Source organism: Staurois parvus, unplaced genomic scaffold (assembly GCF_062004578.1).
Source record: "Staurois parvus isolate SC_StPar_1 unplaced genomic scaffold, SC_StPar_1.0 ptg000760l, whole genome shotgun sequence".
Taxonomy (NCBI): domain Eukaryota; kingdom Metazoa; phylum Chordata; class Amphibia; order Anura; family Ranidae; genus Staurois; species Staurois parvus.
The window spans coordinates 542,442-559,991 of record NW_028318556.1 but is presented as its reverse complement, the minus strand read 5'-3'; the positions used below and the strand labels follow the sequence as shown (position 1 = coordinate 559,991).

The 17,550-nt window shown below is 44.5% G+C and overlaps 1 protein-coding gene across 1 annotated transcript in view; it reads left to right on the top strand.

Moving 5' to 3' along the window:
* Positions 1 to 17,550, top strand: part of LOC149444940 (VPS35 endosomal protein-sorting factor-like) — a gene marked incomplete at its 5' end in the record, with an annotated part of 803,117 nt that overhangs the window by 359,483 nt on the left and 426,084 nt on the right. The window contains one exon of the mRNA XM_089654375.1: positions 12,926 to 12,989. Within this exon, the coding sequence (XP_089510501.1) occupies positions 12,926 to 12,989 (64 nt within the window). The remainder of the gene's footprint in view (positions 1 to 12,925; positions 12,990 to 17,550) is intronic.

The following is a 17,550-nucleotide window of genomic DNA, read 5'->3' as shown; positions in this document are numbered from 1 at the left end:
TCGGTGTCTGTCCCTGAGTAACGATTCTGTGTCCCTGAGTAACAATTCTGTGTCCCTGAGTAACAATTCTGTGTCTGTCCCTGAGTAACGATTCTGTGTCCCTGAGTAACGATTCTGTGTCCCTGAGTAACGATTCTGTGTCCCTGAGTAACGATTCTGTGGCCCTAAAGTCTCTGTGGCCCTAACTCTGTCCCTAATACAGACAGGTCTGTCTCTCTTGAATGACCGGAGGCTAATGGAGAATTCTAATATGGCCGCGATTTATAGCTCCACCATTACACAGTGCTGGCTGGCTGGCTGCTGATTGGCTAATGCGATCACATGTCATGAATGAATGCATTATGGGTCAGCGCGCCTTGTCTGCGCGCCTTCCCAGAGATCCCCGCTCCGTCGCCACACATGTCGCCGCCATTTTTGGGAAAATTCGATTCGTGCATCCGAAGTTTGCTCATTTTCGGATTTGGCGCGAATCGAATTTTTCCTAATCTTCTAAACGAATTCCACTTCGCCATGTTCGATTCGCTCATCTCTAGCTCTGACCTTGGTACACGAACGTAAGTTTAAATGGAAAGCCTCATTGGTATTTGATGTGACAATTCAAGAGGACTGACGTGAAGGGTTTCATCTGTCGACGTTCCTGTATGGTGGATGGTGCCAGATCCGCGAACAGCGGGTTCGGATGACTTTGAAAGTGAAGATGCCGCTTGTCTCATGCAGAGTGAATGAGCGATTCTTTCGTACGGTAATAAGTAAATTTAATTATGATGTCCCTGGGAGGACCATCAGACCTCCTTGGACCCAGGGCCCGATGAATGCGATCGAACTCCAAACGATCTTTCGGTATCGCCGGATTTGTTGAAAAAGTGCGGTAGCAGTGGACGTGAGGTCAACGCTGGCAAAGATTACCCCGATGGGACCTATTCTCAAAATCTTCCAGCCACAGAAGAGCCACGTCAAGCTCTCTTCTCAGATCTGAAAGGTCCTCTTCATGATTTTCGATCACTGTAGCCGCGGTGTCCATCTTATCTTCAAGAACATCAGTGCGGCTGCCCAATTCGCGAATTTCCTTGGTGAGATGAGTAGCTAGACTGGAGGTGGCGGTGTGAAGCTCCTGCTGCAGCATGGTGTTGAATCTGTCCAGGAGGTCTGTGACCCGCAAGGGGGTCTGTAGGAGGTCGGCGTCCCGCAAAGGGGGCTGTTGGAGGTCTGCAGAGATGTCAGGCTCTCCATGTCCGAGACAGTTTCCTGGCTACCCGAGGGTAGCGGCGGGGAGGTGGCCAAAATCGAGGCCAGGGCTTCTGCTCACGAGTAGGCTGCATCGGCGGACTGGCTCCGCAAGCAGGCGCTGGAGGCCGCCGATTTTTTTTTTTTTCCCATAGGTGGTGGTGGGATCAGCGGAGGGTGAGGGCAAGGGTGGGGGACAGAACAGGCTCCCCAGGAGGCAGGGAGAAGTGCAATTTGCCCAGCAGTAGAGGAGCGCGGCTAACGAGCGCCCCCCAGATCAGTGTATTCTAACAGCGGAGAGTCCCACTGTCAGAATACAGGGGTTGACTTACTAAAACTGGAGAGTGCAAAATCTGGTGCAGCTGTGCATGGTAGCCAATCAGCTTCTAACTTCAGCTTGTCAATCCTTTGATAAAAAAAAACCTGAAAGCAGATTGGTGTCTGTGCATAGCTGCCCCAGATTTTGCACTACAGTTTGTCAAAATGTCCCAGCTTGGGGGATCGCTCCATGCACGTTTTGTGTGTATCGAGGAAACTTTTTTTTTTTGTTCAGCCCATTCAAAAAAATGAACAGTCTATGGCCAGCTTAAGAGACTGGAGGATATCAGAACTACTGTAGAAACAGGGGGGCCGTGGCGTGAGCGGCATGGTGTCAGGACGTCTGAGTGTTGAGCTCCGGCCACCCAGGACAGAATTTACTACACAGTAGCGGTTTACGGCTCTCCTACCTCCCCCACTATATGCCTCCTAAGCGCCGCACCTCCTCCCACCCACCCAGAGGTGGTGGATTGCGGGCAAGCGGGCTTCAAACTTTTTTTACACCACACCAGGCCAGCTCCGGGACCGCGGCCAAGATGGTGCCCGACCATGAGGCCATCCTGCGTTCCTCTGCTGCGTGCAGTGGCGGCTCTCCTGCACCGTCCTCCTTGCAGGTACAGTGCCCTAGTCCCTCATCCCCCCCCAGATCGGTTGCTGGGTCTTCCCTTCTGATGGAGCTGGGTGTTGCTGAGGGAGAGTGGGACATTAAGGAGCATATCGGAGCTCTCCCCACTAAGGCAGATATACAACAACTAATTACCGCAATGGAACTTTCGTGTAAGCAGGCCATAGAGGGGCTTAGAGAAGACACTGGGAAATAGAGTGGAGGCTATGGAGACCTCCCATGATGATGTTTTGCAAACTATTACTACCATACAGGAGAATGTTCTCCATCATGAAAATGTGTTTAATACTTTACTTGACGAGCTGGATGATCAGGAAAACAGGGACATGAGACAGAATATTCGCATTTGCGGATTATTTGAAGCTACTAGCACCTCAGACCCTCTTCTTACTGTACAGGGCCTGTTTCACCAGATTTTGGGTGACTCTGCTGCTGATGTAATTGAATTGGATAGGGTTCATAGAGCCCTTTTGCCTGTCCCTCAAGATGCTGATAACCAACGGGACATTATTTGTAAATTACATAGATATTCTGTGACGAAGGCAATTATGAATGCGGCTCGCTCTCTCCCTCATATTGATTTTGATGGGGCTACTATTGCAATCTTCCTGGATTTATCCAGGCGGACCCTCATGCAAATGCCCTCTGCTTGATGTTCTACGTGCAGCCCAGGTGCCCTATCGTTGGGGTTTTCCTTTTCGTCTTATTGCATCCCGAAATGGAAAGACTGCAACATTGCGTACCAAAGATGACCTGTCATACTTCCTTTCCACATTAGATCTTTCCTTGGCTGATTTTCCAGATTGGCGGTTGAACAGTTCCATTCCGCTTCCACGACGCCAGGACCGTTGGCAACAGGCCTCTACAGGGTCCCGCAAAAGGAATCGCATGGGTCCGGACTTCCTCCCGTCCTGATTGATCTATTATGATCTGTGTTTTCTCTATTTTTGCGGTATAGGCTGAACATGAGCTAAAGTTTGCGCTAAGTTTCCTCAAAATGCCCTGGTGGCCTCTGTTGAATATATCGGGAGGCATATATATATATATATATGTGTGTGTGTGTGTATCTATGTGTCCCTTTTTGTTTCCTTTTTATCATGCTGCTGCATTTCTAATATTTATAATGCTGCTGTTTATACTGTTTTGTATGCGATTTTGTTCTTTCGTATTTGTACAGTGGTGGCCGGTTGACGCCCCTGCTGTGTCCTTAGTCACATCCCACACCCTAGGCCGGTCCTCTGGCGGAGGACTTGTATTCTGCGTTTATGCAGTTGAGGTGGCCCCTTTGAGGAGAGGTCTTTTTTCTCTTCCCCACAAAGGCCATCTTTTTAGACGATCTGCTTTTTTTCATGTTGATTGAGCTATACTTTTTTTTCTTTTCTATTTCCTTTTTTTTTTTTTTCTTCTTCTTTTTTTATGGTTTATGTTGGCTTCCATCCGGGTGTCTGTAGAGGCAGAGTTTCTCTTTCAGTTTCATTACATTTACCCCATGTACTTTGGTCGAATGAGGAATTCACTATAGCTACTCGGCTTAATATGCTCTTCCTCGAATACTGTACCTATGGCTAGTAAGTTGAACATTCTAAATATCTTGACCTATATTATTTGAGGGCTGTGTTTGCCCCAAAAGAGGGGTCGCCTTTGGCAGGAACTGCGGCATCTGTCCCCAGATGTGGTTTTCTTGCAGGAGATGCACTTCACTGCCAAATCAACCCCGCATATGCCCCTTACGATTTTCAATCAGTGGTATCTTAGTGTCTCCCCTGTGGCCAAGGCCAGGGGGGTTTCAATTGCCATCCAAAAAACCTGTCCATTCTCTCTTTTATCTGAACTGATTGACCCTGAGGGTTGTTTCATATTTTTGAAGGGTTATTTGCATGGTCATACATACACTTTTGAAACACTTTACGCTCCAAATGTCCACACTGTTGACTTTTTGTCTGCTACCCTATAAAAACTGAAAGATTTTAGAGAGGGTATGGTGATTCTAGGGGGTGATTTTAATGTTTCTTTGGACCCTTGCTTGGATGTGTCTTCTGGCAGAGCTTTCTTTTCGTGCGCTAAGGCACGTTAAGCGACTTTTGCGTGAACTTCACCTGGTGGACAGCTGGAGGGTAATGCATCCTCGGGACAAAGATTATAGTTACTATTCTAAGTCGCATGATTCTTATTCCCGTTTGGATCTTCTTTTTATTGATCAGTTTTATTTGCATAATGTGCTTAAATCATCCATTGGTTCTATTACCCTATCTATTTGCCCTTCAGCTGCCTACTGGAATTAAATGGTGTGGGGACTTAATGAGAATTTGTTGGATGACCTGGTGATGGTGCCGGCGATCTCCCACTCCTTACAATCTTATTTTGAGATGTATTCTGCTTGTGACAAGTCCACGCAAGCGGTTTGGGATGGCCACAAGGCTGTGATTAGGGGGAGTTGATCACCCATGGTTCCAGGCGTAAGAGGGAGAAGCTGAGGGAGATTAGGGAGTTGCTGGATAAGATTCATGCACTGGAAACTAAACACAATATTTTGACCCCTCAGATGCCCAAGCTTTAGACATATTCCGTGTTACTCTATCTCAATGTTTGGACCGTAAAGCTTGAGACAATATTCAATTTTATGCTCACCGTTTCTACAAATACGGGAACAAATGTGGTTGCCTTTTAGCTAGACAATTAAAGAAGCATCAGACATTATGTTATGTTTATAGCCTGACGACGCGTGATGGTCTCATTGAGGATTCCTACTCGATTGCAGATTTGTTTCAGCAGTTCTATGCTTCTCTATATAGTCTCCCTGGTGTTGTGGACACTGGAGCTCAGTTTAATTCCATATGCAACTACGTAAAAGAGTCCCCTTTCCCTGCATTATCCTCTATGATTATTGAAGATCTTGAATGGCCAATTACTGTGGAGGAATTGATGGTGGTTGCTTCCCTTTCCTTGGGCAAAAGACTGTGACCGGATGGCTTCACCAATCAGTATTATAAAAACATTTTCTCACTTCTTGCCGGCCCTTTATGTACTTCTCTTAATTCCATTACCTTAGTCAACTCATTGCCCCCGGAAGTGCTTTTGGCTCATATCACTATTCTGCCTAAGCTTGGGAAAGACCCTCAATACTGTGTTAATTATAGGCCCATTTCTTTATTAAACTCTGACACTAAGCCATTGGCCAAGATCCTCGCTTTGCGCTTGCAGGATCCTGTTGTGGGCCTAGTTCACCTTTATCAGACTGGTTTTATAGTGGGCCGCTAGGCCAGAGACAACACTATTCGGGCTTTGCATAGATTACATTGGGCCCAGTATGGCCCTGATCGAACACCTTGTGTAGTGTTGTCCGTAAATGCACAGAAGGTGTTTGATCGGGTGGACTGGGCCTATATGACAAAGGTGTTGCGGGGCCTTGATCTGGGGGAACGCATGATGGGCTGGATTTTAGCTTTATATAAATCTCCTAGTGCCCGTTTGAAGGTGAACGGTGTGCTATCTGCCTGTTTTGACATTCATAATGGGACCAGGCAGGGTTGCCCTTTGTCTCCTTTATTGTTCACTTTAGTTTTAGAACCTTTCCTGTGGAGAGTTCGTGCCCAGCCAGACATTGCCGGGATCTGTATAGGGTCTACGGAGCATAAATTGTCGGCTTATGCGGATGACCTTCTCTCTTATCTGTCAAGACCACTTATTTCTGTTTCGGTTCTTATGGTGGAGCTCCAACAGTTTGGAACCATCTCAAATTTTAAAATAAACTATAATAAATTTATTCTTCTTCTGATGCACGCCCCCCCCCCCCCCTTTGGCTAAGTCACTACAACAAGCCTTTTCCTTTGTATGGTGGACGGACTCTTTGCAGTACCTGGGGACCCAGATTTCCTATAACACTCAGCTCTTATATGAGCTTAATTACTGTTAATTATTGACTAACATCCTGCAAGACCTACAGCAATGGCGGACTTCCCCCTTGACTTGGTTTGGTAGGGTGAATGTTTTAAAAATTAAAATTTTACCACGTATATTATATTTTTTGTATACCATACCTATTTCATTGCCTCAGTCCTTTTTTAAGTGACTTTGCAGAGCTTTTTTGACTTTTATTTAACACCCTAGAATGATGTACGACATTTTGCATAGACGCAAACTGGAAGGTGGGGTGGGGCTTCCCGATGTGGCTTTGTGTTATAAAGCCATGGCCTTGGTACGCATTCTTAACTGGCGACATGATACCCTGATGAAACAATGGGACACCTTAGAAAAATTAATGGTGGGTAGGAACTTGGTGGGTGCCCCTTGGATTCCGAAAACCTTTCCGATTGGACCTCTCCCATCACACGTACCACACTGACGGTTTGGAACAGAATGAATGGGTCTAGGTCATATGCTCCTGAGATTTCTCCACTGGCCCTGTTAGCCGGTTACCCCTGGTTTTCCCCGGGTGGAGGATATTAGATTTTTCCGTTCTTGGGGTGTTGATGGGGATTTTTTTTTTTTGTTTACAAACGGTTTTATTTCGCAAAAGTAGACTGTAAAACAACAGTACAGTTTCAAGTGATACTTACAGCAAAAACAAGGCACTTTTGAAAAGTACAATATAGAAAAGTATATTAATATAAGAAAGAGAGGAAATAGAATAGAGTAGATTGCAAGTACATGAAAAACGTAGACGATTAAGTAGGTTGAATGATACATCTGTCAACAGTATATGCCAGTCAACCTGCACTTGGGATGTTGTTAATCATGCAATAAATGTCTATAATCCTTCCATGATTCCCATTTTTTATCAAATAAGTGCATCTCATCCAGTAATGTATAATGAATACGCTCCATGAGCATTAAAGCATCAACTCTGTGCAAAACGGAGGTTAAGGGTACAGTATTGGACTTCCAATGTGAGGCAATAGCCCATAAAGTGGCAATACAAATAGTATGCATCAATCTCATAATGGCATCAGAGACCCCCGGGATTTGAGCCCCCAATAAACAGGTCTGTATAGACAATCGCAATGGGATATCCGCCAATGAGGTAGCCACCTCAGATAACTTGCGCCAAATCAAAGATATGGTCGGGCAATCCCAAAATATATGAACCAAAGTACCTGTGAGGCCACAGCCCCAGAAACATAAAGGGGATGTCTGTGGGAACAATACATGTAGTCTTGATGGGGTTAATACCATCTGGTCAAAACCTTAAAGGCAGTCTCACGAACAGAAAGAGATCTAGAAAACTTACATATGTTATCCACAATGGAATCCCAGTCCTCATCTGAAAAAATGATACCACTATCCTCTTCCCATTTTTGTCTATATAAAGGGGGCATAGGAGTAAGACAGATCAAAAATTGGTGATAAAGATCAGAAATAAGACCCCTACCCCTAGGAGAGTCACGGCTGATATCTTCAAAAAATAAAATCGGAGAAGAGGGTATAAGGCCAAAATGTGAATTAAAGAAATGTCTAATCTGTCGGTAACGATAGTACTCACGAAGAGGAACATCAAAAAACGCGCAGCATATCAAAAGTAATATAAGATCCTCCTCTATACGCCCGTTTTATTTACCCGGTAAATAAAAGGCGTATAGACTGAGATCCAAACGTGATCCACGGGATCTGAGAGTTAACAGTTGCCCATTGTGATAGTTGCGCAAAACAAACTGAGAGATAATATAGCCAAAAATTGGGAAGGTCGAGACCTCCCATCCGTTTTGAGCGGTACAAAACAGATGAAGTAAAACGTAGACGTTTATTGCCCCAGATAAAGTTATTAATAGTCCGCTGAAAGTGATCCAGAAATGTTTTCGAGACCAGAACTGGAAGTGCTCTAATGGGGATTTTTCTTGTTCTAAGTTTGCTCCTGGGAGCGTCCTCCTATCCCTCCTTCTGTTGCTCTCTAAATATGGGACTTTTGCTGCATGGCGACACCGCCAACTGAATTACTTTTTTATGTCTTTGCTCCCTAGGCCTCGTTCTAGACCAGGGGTGGGCAAGCTTTTTGACTTGAGGGCCGCAATGGGTTCATATATTGGACCCGGGGGCCGGACCAAGAGTAGATGAATGATGTGTATGTGTCATCCATAGTAAGTATAGTAATATTCCCCCATAGTAAGCATAGTAATTCATCCCCCATATAGTAATTCATCCCCCATATAGTAATTCATCCCCCATAGTAATTCATCCCCCATAGTAATTCATCCCCCATATAGTAATTCATCCCCCATATAGTAATTCATCCCCCATATAGTAATTCATCCCCCCTATAGTAATTCATCCCCCCTATAGTAATTCATTCCCCATATTGTGTCAATTCACTTACCTTTGCTCCGCGCGTTCCTCTCGCCATGTTCCCGCGCCGTTCCGGTGTAGCATGAAAATCTGTCTCCTATGAGGATCTGTCCCCCTCGACGTATCTGCGCATGTGCCAGTTTCAGGCATTAGCAGCCGATCGGCGATCTCCGGCACATGCGCAGATACGTCGAGAGGGACAGATCCTCATAGGAGACAGATTTTCATGCTACACCGGTCTTCAGGGCGGACTGTGAGAGGAGCCTAGCAGGAGCCTAGCTCCGCGGGCCGGATTAAAAGGCCCGCCGGGCCGTAGTTTGCCCATTGCTGTTCTAGACAGACCCTTGCATCATATGAGCGTATGTATACCGCACTTCCCGATTCTAAACATCTACTATCTCAAATGTATAAACTGGTGTTGAGTGAGCATTCTATATTGGCTCCATATTTCTTAAGGGAATGGGGAAAAGAACTGGGCCTTGATTTTTCAATCCAGCAGATCCATAGGATTCTTAAAATGACACATTCTTACACTTTCGGATTGGAAACTGGAAGCCGGTAGAATCATGGATGCTGAGCGTTGGTGTCACGGAGTGCCTGCTCCTCTTCTATAACCACCTCCCCCCCCCGGTGCCTGTGTCTTCCTCATGTCCCCTCACCCTCTCCTCATCTTGTCGCAGCCTTTGAAGATAGGCTACTAAGGATGAGAGGGGTCGCCTCTCCCACCCTGCCCCTTGTCACCTCTTCACATCCTGATGCAGCTCTTGAAGACAGGCTGCGCAGGATGGAAGGAAAGTGTCCCTTTCAGCGGACCTCACACCTCTACGGCCATATAGCTGGTAGAGGAATGACACCTCACTGGGAGGATTCTGGCACGGGGCTGCCAACCTGGCGCCACGCGCCCCCACGCCCTGCACCCGCCACAGACAAAGGCAGCGCTCTCGAGAGTGCTGCCCGTGTCAAGGGGGTGTGCCTCGGTGCCCGGTAACGTGGCGCTGGGCTGGACGTTGCAGAGGCAACCAGGAAGCGTGCTGCATGGCTTTAAGAAGGCCGGCACAGGACTCTTCAAGTTGGGTCTGCTGCCAAAGCTGCTGGGAGGTCTTCGCTGAAGCCAGACTTCCGCAGCCAACCTGGCTGGCACTCTGCCTAATACTCCGGGTTGGGAGTACCCGCTGCCTCTCTGCATAATACTCCGGGTCAGGAGTACCCGCTGCCACTCTGCATAATACTCTGGTTCGGGAGTACCCGCTGCCATTCTGCATAATACGCTGGGTCAGGACTAGTACCCGCTGCCACTCTGCATAATACTCCGGGTCGGGAGTACCCATTGCCACTCTGCATAACATTCTGGATCGGGAGTACCCGTTGCCGCTATGCATAATACGCTGGGTTAGGACTATTACCCGCTGGCACTCTGCCTGATGCTTTGGGCTGGAAGTACCCGCTGCCACTCTGCATAATACTCTGGGTCGGAATTGCCCGCTGCCGCTGTGTGCCAGGGTGCCCGCTGCCGCTGTGTGCCAGGATGCCCGCTGCCGCTGTGTGCCAGGATTGCCGCTGTGTGCCAGAACTACCTGCTGTGTGGATTTCGTGCCGTGTACTGAGGGTTGTCGTTACCTGTTGACGGCCGCTGGGAGCCAGAAAGAACCCCTGGCAGAACTGTGAGGGTCCCTGTCTACTGATCAAGTGTCCCTAGAAGCCGCCTGCTGCTGAGTGTCTGCAAGCCGCTTACCGTGAGTGTCCCTAGAAGCCGCATGTTGCGGAGTGCCATGAACTGCCCCTATTGTGTGCCCAGATTACCCTTGCCTGAACTGCCCCTATTGTGTGCTTAGATTACCCTTACCTGAACTGCCCCATTGCGTGCCTGTATTATAGCTACCTGGACTTCCCCCCTGAGTGCTTGGGCCATCGCTACCCAAAACGCTCTATCGTGGGCCAGATTACAATTATTTTTGGCTCCTCCCCTCTCTTTCCCTTTTTGGGTACCTGGACGCTACCTTCCTGCCCTGATTGAGTGCCTTCCATAGTTCAATAAAGCTTTGTGTTTACCATCTTCTTTGTGTGTTCTGTCCTGCCTACGCTTCCGACACAGTTGGGTCCAACCTGGTTAGAGGTCAGGGGGAGAAATTTAAAGATATTTGGCAAGGGTGGATGTTTTACTCCTCTGAGATGCCAGGTGCATGAATCTTCTCGGGTAGCTTCACTATTTTATGCTCACAGCCTATGCTGATACCTACACTTCGGTATTTTATGTTGCTATTTGGTTGATACTGCTTCTGCAGTTCTGATTCACTGGATGTTTTATGGAAGTCTGGTGTTGTGTTTTTTTTCTCTTCTCTCTCCTACCCTCTTCTTTCCCTTCTTTGCAATTTTTTTTCTTTTCATTTATTTCCTTGAAATATTGGGATTACTATTTGTCATAGATATGCCGCTTATGCGCAATTTTGGCTAAGATATTTGTTTAACTCTGTTATACAGTTTTTTACTACCTCCTTGTCAGATTGAGATATATCTGCTGACTTACTGTTTTACTCTATGTCATTGGAAAATGTTAATAAAGTTTGATTATAAAAAAAAAATATGAAAAAAGTGGCAGTTATTAATAAACAATGCTTCATCAAATGACATGTTTTGGTTTAGATCTACTTTAACTTTTAAAGTATAACTTTACAGTAGGAAAAAGTTTGCAAGCAGAAAGCATTTTATTTTCCTAAAATAAAATGTATTTCCTTTCAATAAAAATTTACATATAACTATATGTGTGCAGCTAAACCGCACATGTGCAATTTGATGTAATTTCTCAGCATGCCTTAGACACTAGGATGAATTTACACCTGTGTGCATACACAGGAGCTACATCAGCCCAGACTGGCCAGTCAAGATGGCCAAATTATGCCGGACACAAAAGACGGCCAGGAGGTTTAGCTGGCTATTATGCCACTGCCAATGACAACGTGAAGGAAACATGTAAGCATAGAAATGTGGAAACTGCCACTGCAACTTTGTTTTTAAATAAATTGAGTGCCTGTTAGGGCCCATTCATACCATCCCTGTCTGCTATGGTGCAATAAACACACTTTAACTTGTGTTGCATTAAACTGGTTACATATACCCAGTAAAAGTGACTGTCCTCAGGTGATATTTCTTTCTACTACCATAACCTACCACCAAAGAGCAACCCAAAATAAATACTTCTGCTCCTGACAATCACAGTGATACCACATATGTGTATGTTAGATGTTGTTTGTAACCGTAGTACAGCCCAGAAACAATAGTATACATTTTTTTTTCTAATATTTCCTACCTAAAACACACTGGTACTGACACAGATGATTTAAAAATTAAAAAAGAAATACTGACCCTGACCTTGACCCAAACACTAACCTTGGCACTGATCTAGATCTATTTTTTTCTCTCTACAAGGAGAGAGAGAGATACAAAGTATCTCTCTCCTCCATTCAGAGAGAGAATACATAGTGATTGGCTTCACTGTGATAGCCAATCAGAGGCTATCACAGCGATCACGTGACCGAGAATCGGGAGTTCCAGGTCCCAATGGTTAGTACGGTGAGACTGCAGTCTCTGTGCTGGGAGCGCACCACGTGGGGCACGCTCCCAGCACAAAGACAGATACGCAAATATGCAGCCCCTTGGAAAAAAAGCCCAGTCAAGTGGCCCCACATACTGTATTTGCGTATGCATGGCGCCAAGTGGTTAATGCATATTACATGTGTTCACTGCAACACACCACAGCACAGTACAACACTGTGCATTAGGTAGGGGGAAATTACAGCTTGCCCAATTTTCATACATTTTGTGGCCTATTTTATCCTGATTATTTTAAATAGGCTGTTAATGCAGCTTGTGCATTTCAGCTCACAGTGCTGTGATGTGAATGGGCCCTTACTGAGTCACTGATCCTGGAATAAAATATACAGTCTGAAGTCAGGGCTCTAGACAACCTTTATGGATGCAAGTAATTCATAAAAAGTAGAATAAGGATGATAATACAGAGCTTCCATTTTGCTTCTTCACAGGAGGGTTTTTTTCCCTAAGCCCAAGTCCAGGAAAATTATCCCTTGCAGTAGAAATGCACCTGTACTGCAAGGATTAAATGCTTAGTTAGGTCTAGGGGACTTGTTGAAGTAGAATCACCTATCCACTACTCTTTGCTGTTAGACCGGTTTGCGCAGTGTATTTATACCTATACTCCAGAAGTCTAAGGCCCAAATGTCATCAAGACCAATGCAGAGACAGTATGGGGGAGCTCCATCTGTCAAGGGTGATCAGGTAAGTGATCAGGTAAGTTAAAATGCTTCTCCTCTCCTCTAGACTAAATGAGCAATTAACCTTGGTAGTGTGGGCACATCCCTACTGCAAGGTATAATTTCTAAGTTTCCCAAAATTTTGCTTCATTATGGATCGTATTTGACTGAATTTGTTTTTAATATAGTGAGTTTTTTTTGTCTTTTGTTTTTACAGTGCTCTAACCCTTGAGGATGAAAAAAGGATGTTGGCACATCACATTAATGTACTCATAAGAATGGTAAGAATCTCTGCTTTGGGTAATTCTTTACCCCTGTAGTGTTAAGCTGTGATACTCCCACCTATGATCTTACTACTGTAACAGCAGGGAAGTGTTGCAGGTCCACAGGATTGCCATGATGATGTCATATGTGATGTAAATGTGCTTGGTTATGCATTTTAGGGAATGGCCTCCATTATCAAATCTGCCCATCCTTGAAAATTGGCTGTTTATATAGGTAGAGGGTGGGCCAGCATCAATTACTACAGGAAAACTGCTCTTCTGCTCCTCATCCAGAAAGTATATCACAAGGCTACAAGAAAATGGCTGCTGTACAATTTCAGGCAGTACATGCAACTAATTATCAAAGAACTAAACTACAGGAAAATGGTTGCTGTGCAATTAGACTATACTGCATATAACTTAGAAGTTAACCACTGGAAGGTTTTACCCCCTTAATGACCAGGCCTTTTTGCTATTCGATACTTCACTACTGTAACTGGCAATCGCAGTCATGCGACACTACCCAAATTAAATTTATATAATTTTCTTCCACACATATTGCACTTTAATTTGGTGGTGTTTGATCACCACTGGGTTTATTTTTTTTATTATATAAATGAAAAAAGACCGAAAGGTTTGGAAAAAGGAGGATATTTTCTGCTTTCTGTTATAAAACATATCCAATAAAAAAATCATTTTTTTTTCTCAGAAACTTGGACCAAAATGTATTCTGACATGTATTTTGTAAAAATCAAAATCCCAACAAGTGTAAATTAATTGGTTTGTGCAAAAGTTATAGTGTCTAAATTATGGTATATATACTGGAATTTATGCAGCTATGACTATAAAAAACTCACCTCCCACTTTATCACAAATTCTTATAACCTATTGGTCATTACCTGGCTTCATGATTCCCACACTGCTTCTCCTACTTCCCTTTCCCATGGTGGTCTTCTCTGGACTTACTCCCCAAGACCCAGTGGACAGAAGGGAGGTGGAGAGGGAATCCTAGTCCCAAACCGCACCTATCCGGTACTTTACCCACCTCCTTCTCTGATGCACTCCTCTTTGGGGCACTTTGTATTTGTCTATTTTATCCCCTTTCTCTAAGAATTGTTGTGCTCTACTGGCCCTCTGAACAGGTATCAATCTTCCTTGATGACTTATCTGCCTGGCTACCCTACTTTTTCTCTTCTGAAATCCCCTCGCTCATCCTCAGTGACTTCAACATCCCTGTTAATGCTAATACTCCTGCTACTTCTACTAAACTTCTCAGTCTGACCTTCTCTTGTGACCTGAAACAATGGATACATGCTTCTGCTCACTCTGATAGCAACACCCTTTACCTTGTATTCTCCTTCCTATGCACTCCGTGCAACCTCTCCAACATTCCTCTGCCTCTCTTGGGTCACCACCTTATTAGTTTCACTCTCTTCCCATCTTCCACCTCCTCTCCCTCCAATGGCCTAAATTTACCCATAGAAACCTTTGCCACTTAAACCCCTCTCTGCTCCACTCTGCTACTGACCACCCCTATGTCAAAATCTCACCCTATTCTTCTCCAACCTAGCCATGTCTGTCTACGAAAGATCCCAGTCATATGCCATGGATGAGTGCCCCCCCCCCCCCCCCCGTCACTGCACACAGAATCAAGCCCCAACCTCGGCAAACACACACCAGGAGTCTCAAAAAACATAGCTGCGCTCTTGAGCGCCTTTGGTGCAAGACTAAGTCTTCAACCAATATAAATCTGCCCTCCAAAAATACTATTCTTGCCTCCTCCCTGCCCAGCAGACCTATTTTATCACTCTCATTAACACCTTCTCATCCAGTCCCGGCAAATCTTCTCTACCTTCAGCTCTCTTCTTTGTCCTCCACTGCCTCCACCAACTAACTCATTCACTGCCCAGGAGATTGTCAATCACTTCAAATATAAGATTGATACAATTTGTGAGGAGATCTCCAATGGGCAGATACCTCCCCCTCTTGACACTCCGGGGTTTATTTACTAAAGCTGGAGACTCCAAAATCAGACTCCCTTCTGCATAGAACCAATCAGCTTCTAACCTCAGCTTGTTCAATGAAGCTTTGGCAATGAAACCTGGAAGCCAATTGGTTTCTATGCAGAAGGGAGTCTGATTTTGGACTCTCCAGCTTTAGTAAATAAACCCCTCCATGTGCACAGTTACAATCACTACTACCCTCATTCAACCCCACTACTATAGATGAGGATGCTAAACATGTTTTTATTATCCACCTAACTACCTGCCCCCTGATCACTGTTCCTTCACAAATGCTACGGTCACCCTTTGGCTCTGTCCTACATGCTGTAACTCATATTTTCAATCCTTTCCTCTCTTCTGGCATCTTCCCCAACTCTCTAAAACATGCACTAGTCACCCCCATCTCTCCATCGGCCCATCCGCCACAGTTACCTTTTGTATCTCTTGACCCTCCGTCTTAGATTGTAAGCTGTAACGAGCAGGACCCTCTGATTCCAACTGTACTAAATTGTATTGAATTTGTACGGTCTGCCCTTATGTTATAGAGCTCTGCGTAAACTGTCAACGCTATATAAATCCTGTATGTTATTAAAATGATGCTATACTGGTAATGGCGGTGAGCAACAACTTATAATGGGACTGTGATAGTGTGGGGGGGCAATCTGGCTCTAGTTGACGCTGACCGGGAGGTAAACTGACATCAAAAGTGACACTAATACAGTGATCAATGCTAATACTGTACACTGTCACTGTACTAATGACACTGGCCGGAAAGTGGTTAACATCTAGGGGCAATCAATGGGTTAATTGTGTGCCTAACAATGTTTAATGTGTGCTGCTTTTACTTTTCAGCCGATCAGCTGATTTCAGCCAAAAGCATTGGCTGAGATCAGATGCCAAACTTGTGCTGTGTCCAGTCGCATGTTACATGTACTGTGGCGCGAACCTAGAAGGTTGGCTGTGTTCTACCAGTACATCGCCTGGTCTATCCATGCTGCTTGCATGTACTGCAGATGGGTTTCAAGTGGTTAAAAGCCAAGGAATAATATTACATGCAAATACAAAATAAAATAGAAAAAAAGAGCACAATACAATGGGCAATTCAAAGACCAGGAGTAGATCTTTAGTAATAGTAGACACTAAGACTGCCCGGATGGTAGCGGATGGGGGACTTGGGCGATGGATCTCCGGCTATAGGTCTGCTCCGGTTGCCATCTTGTTTCAGTATATACCATATATATATAACACGGCCACAATAGATATATAATACAGGAAGTGGTGTGATTATAGAATCCAGCACTGGTCATACCTCCATCCCTGCAGACAACTGCAATTGCCCTAAAGATGGAATTAATAATAAAAGAAATAATAAAAATCATTAAAAATAGCATTCATTAAAAGATAAATCCACATTGTTATGTTAAATTCTAATATAATATAAACATGTTCAAATATGTGTGTACAGTAAGCAGTATTTGTCTGTCCTCATATAGAAAGGGGTACTTCTATTAAGGGATAATATCTACTCTATTGCTGGATTATCAAGTTGTATTACCAACCCTATTCATGTGTCCAAATAATTGAGAAGGAACCATTATTAATAAAGATAATTTCTATACTGACAGAGGAGACATTCATATAAAGGTGCTTATTTCTATCTCCTCGTTAAGGCCCATTGGGGTCAACATATCCAGGATATAAATCCAATAGGTCTCTTTCTCACATCATTTTTTTAAACGTTCGACCGAGGAGTATGTGTTGTAATTCCTTCAATAATCCAGACATTCAGGTCATCAGAGCATTTTTCATGATTCTCTTTGAAGTGCCTGGGTACATTGTGTTTCTCCACAAACCGATGATGTTCGCCGAACTGTTTCCTCAATGTCTGTGTGGTTCTGCCAACATAGAACAGCCCACACGGATACGAGAGGCAGTAGATGTCAAATTCAGATGAACAATTGTAAAATGCTTTAATTTCATAAGTTTTCCCTTTAACTGGAAACAGTTTTTGAGCATCTGTGACGTGTTTACATATGGGCTTTTTGCACTGGTACATCCCCTTTAAGGAAAAAAACAAAGTGATTGAGATGGTGGTTCTTTTCTTTTCAATTTGCTTGGTGCAATTTTATTTCTGTCCAAGGATCCTTTACCCAAATTTATCGTTGAGGCCAATATCCTCACAGATACAGCTAAGAATCAGGGAGTTATTACCAAGGCTGAAGCTGATTTTTTTTCAGAAAGAGTTTTATAAAGTTCCCTGCTTTTACCATCTACTGAAAATCCACAAGGATTCTAAGAACCCTCCAGGATGCCCTGTAGTGGCCTCCATGGAGAGCATTACAAGTGGTTTTTCAATGTATATCAACCAATTTTTGCAGCCCTTGTCCGCCTATATTAAAGATGGTATACATCTAATGGAATTACTGAGCAAGTACTGTATACTTGGGAACCCACCTGTAGGTGGGTCTTCCTTGATGTATGTTCCTTGTACACATGAATACCCCATGATATAGGAGTCTTGGCTGTGCAATATTTCCTTACAGAAGACCCCCTACTTAATCATACACAAGCCAACT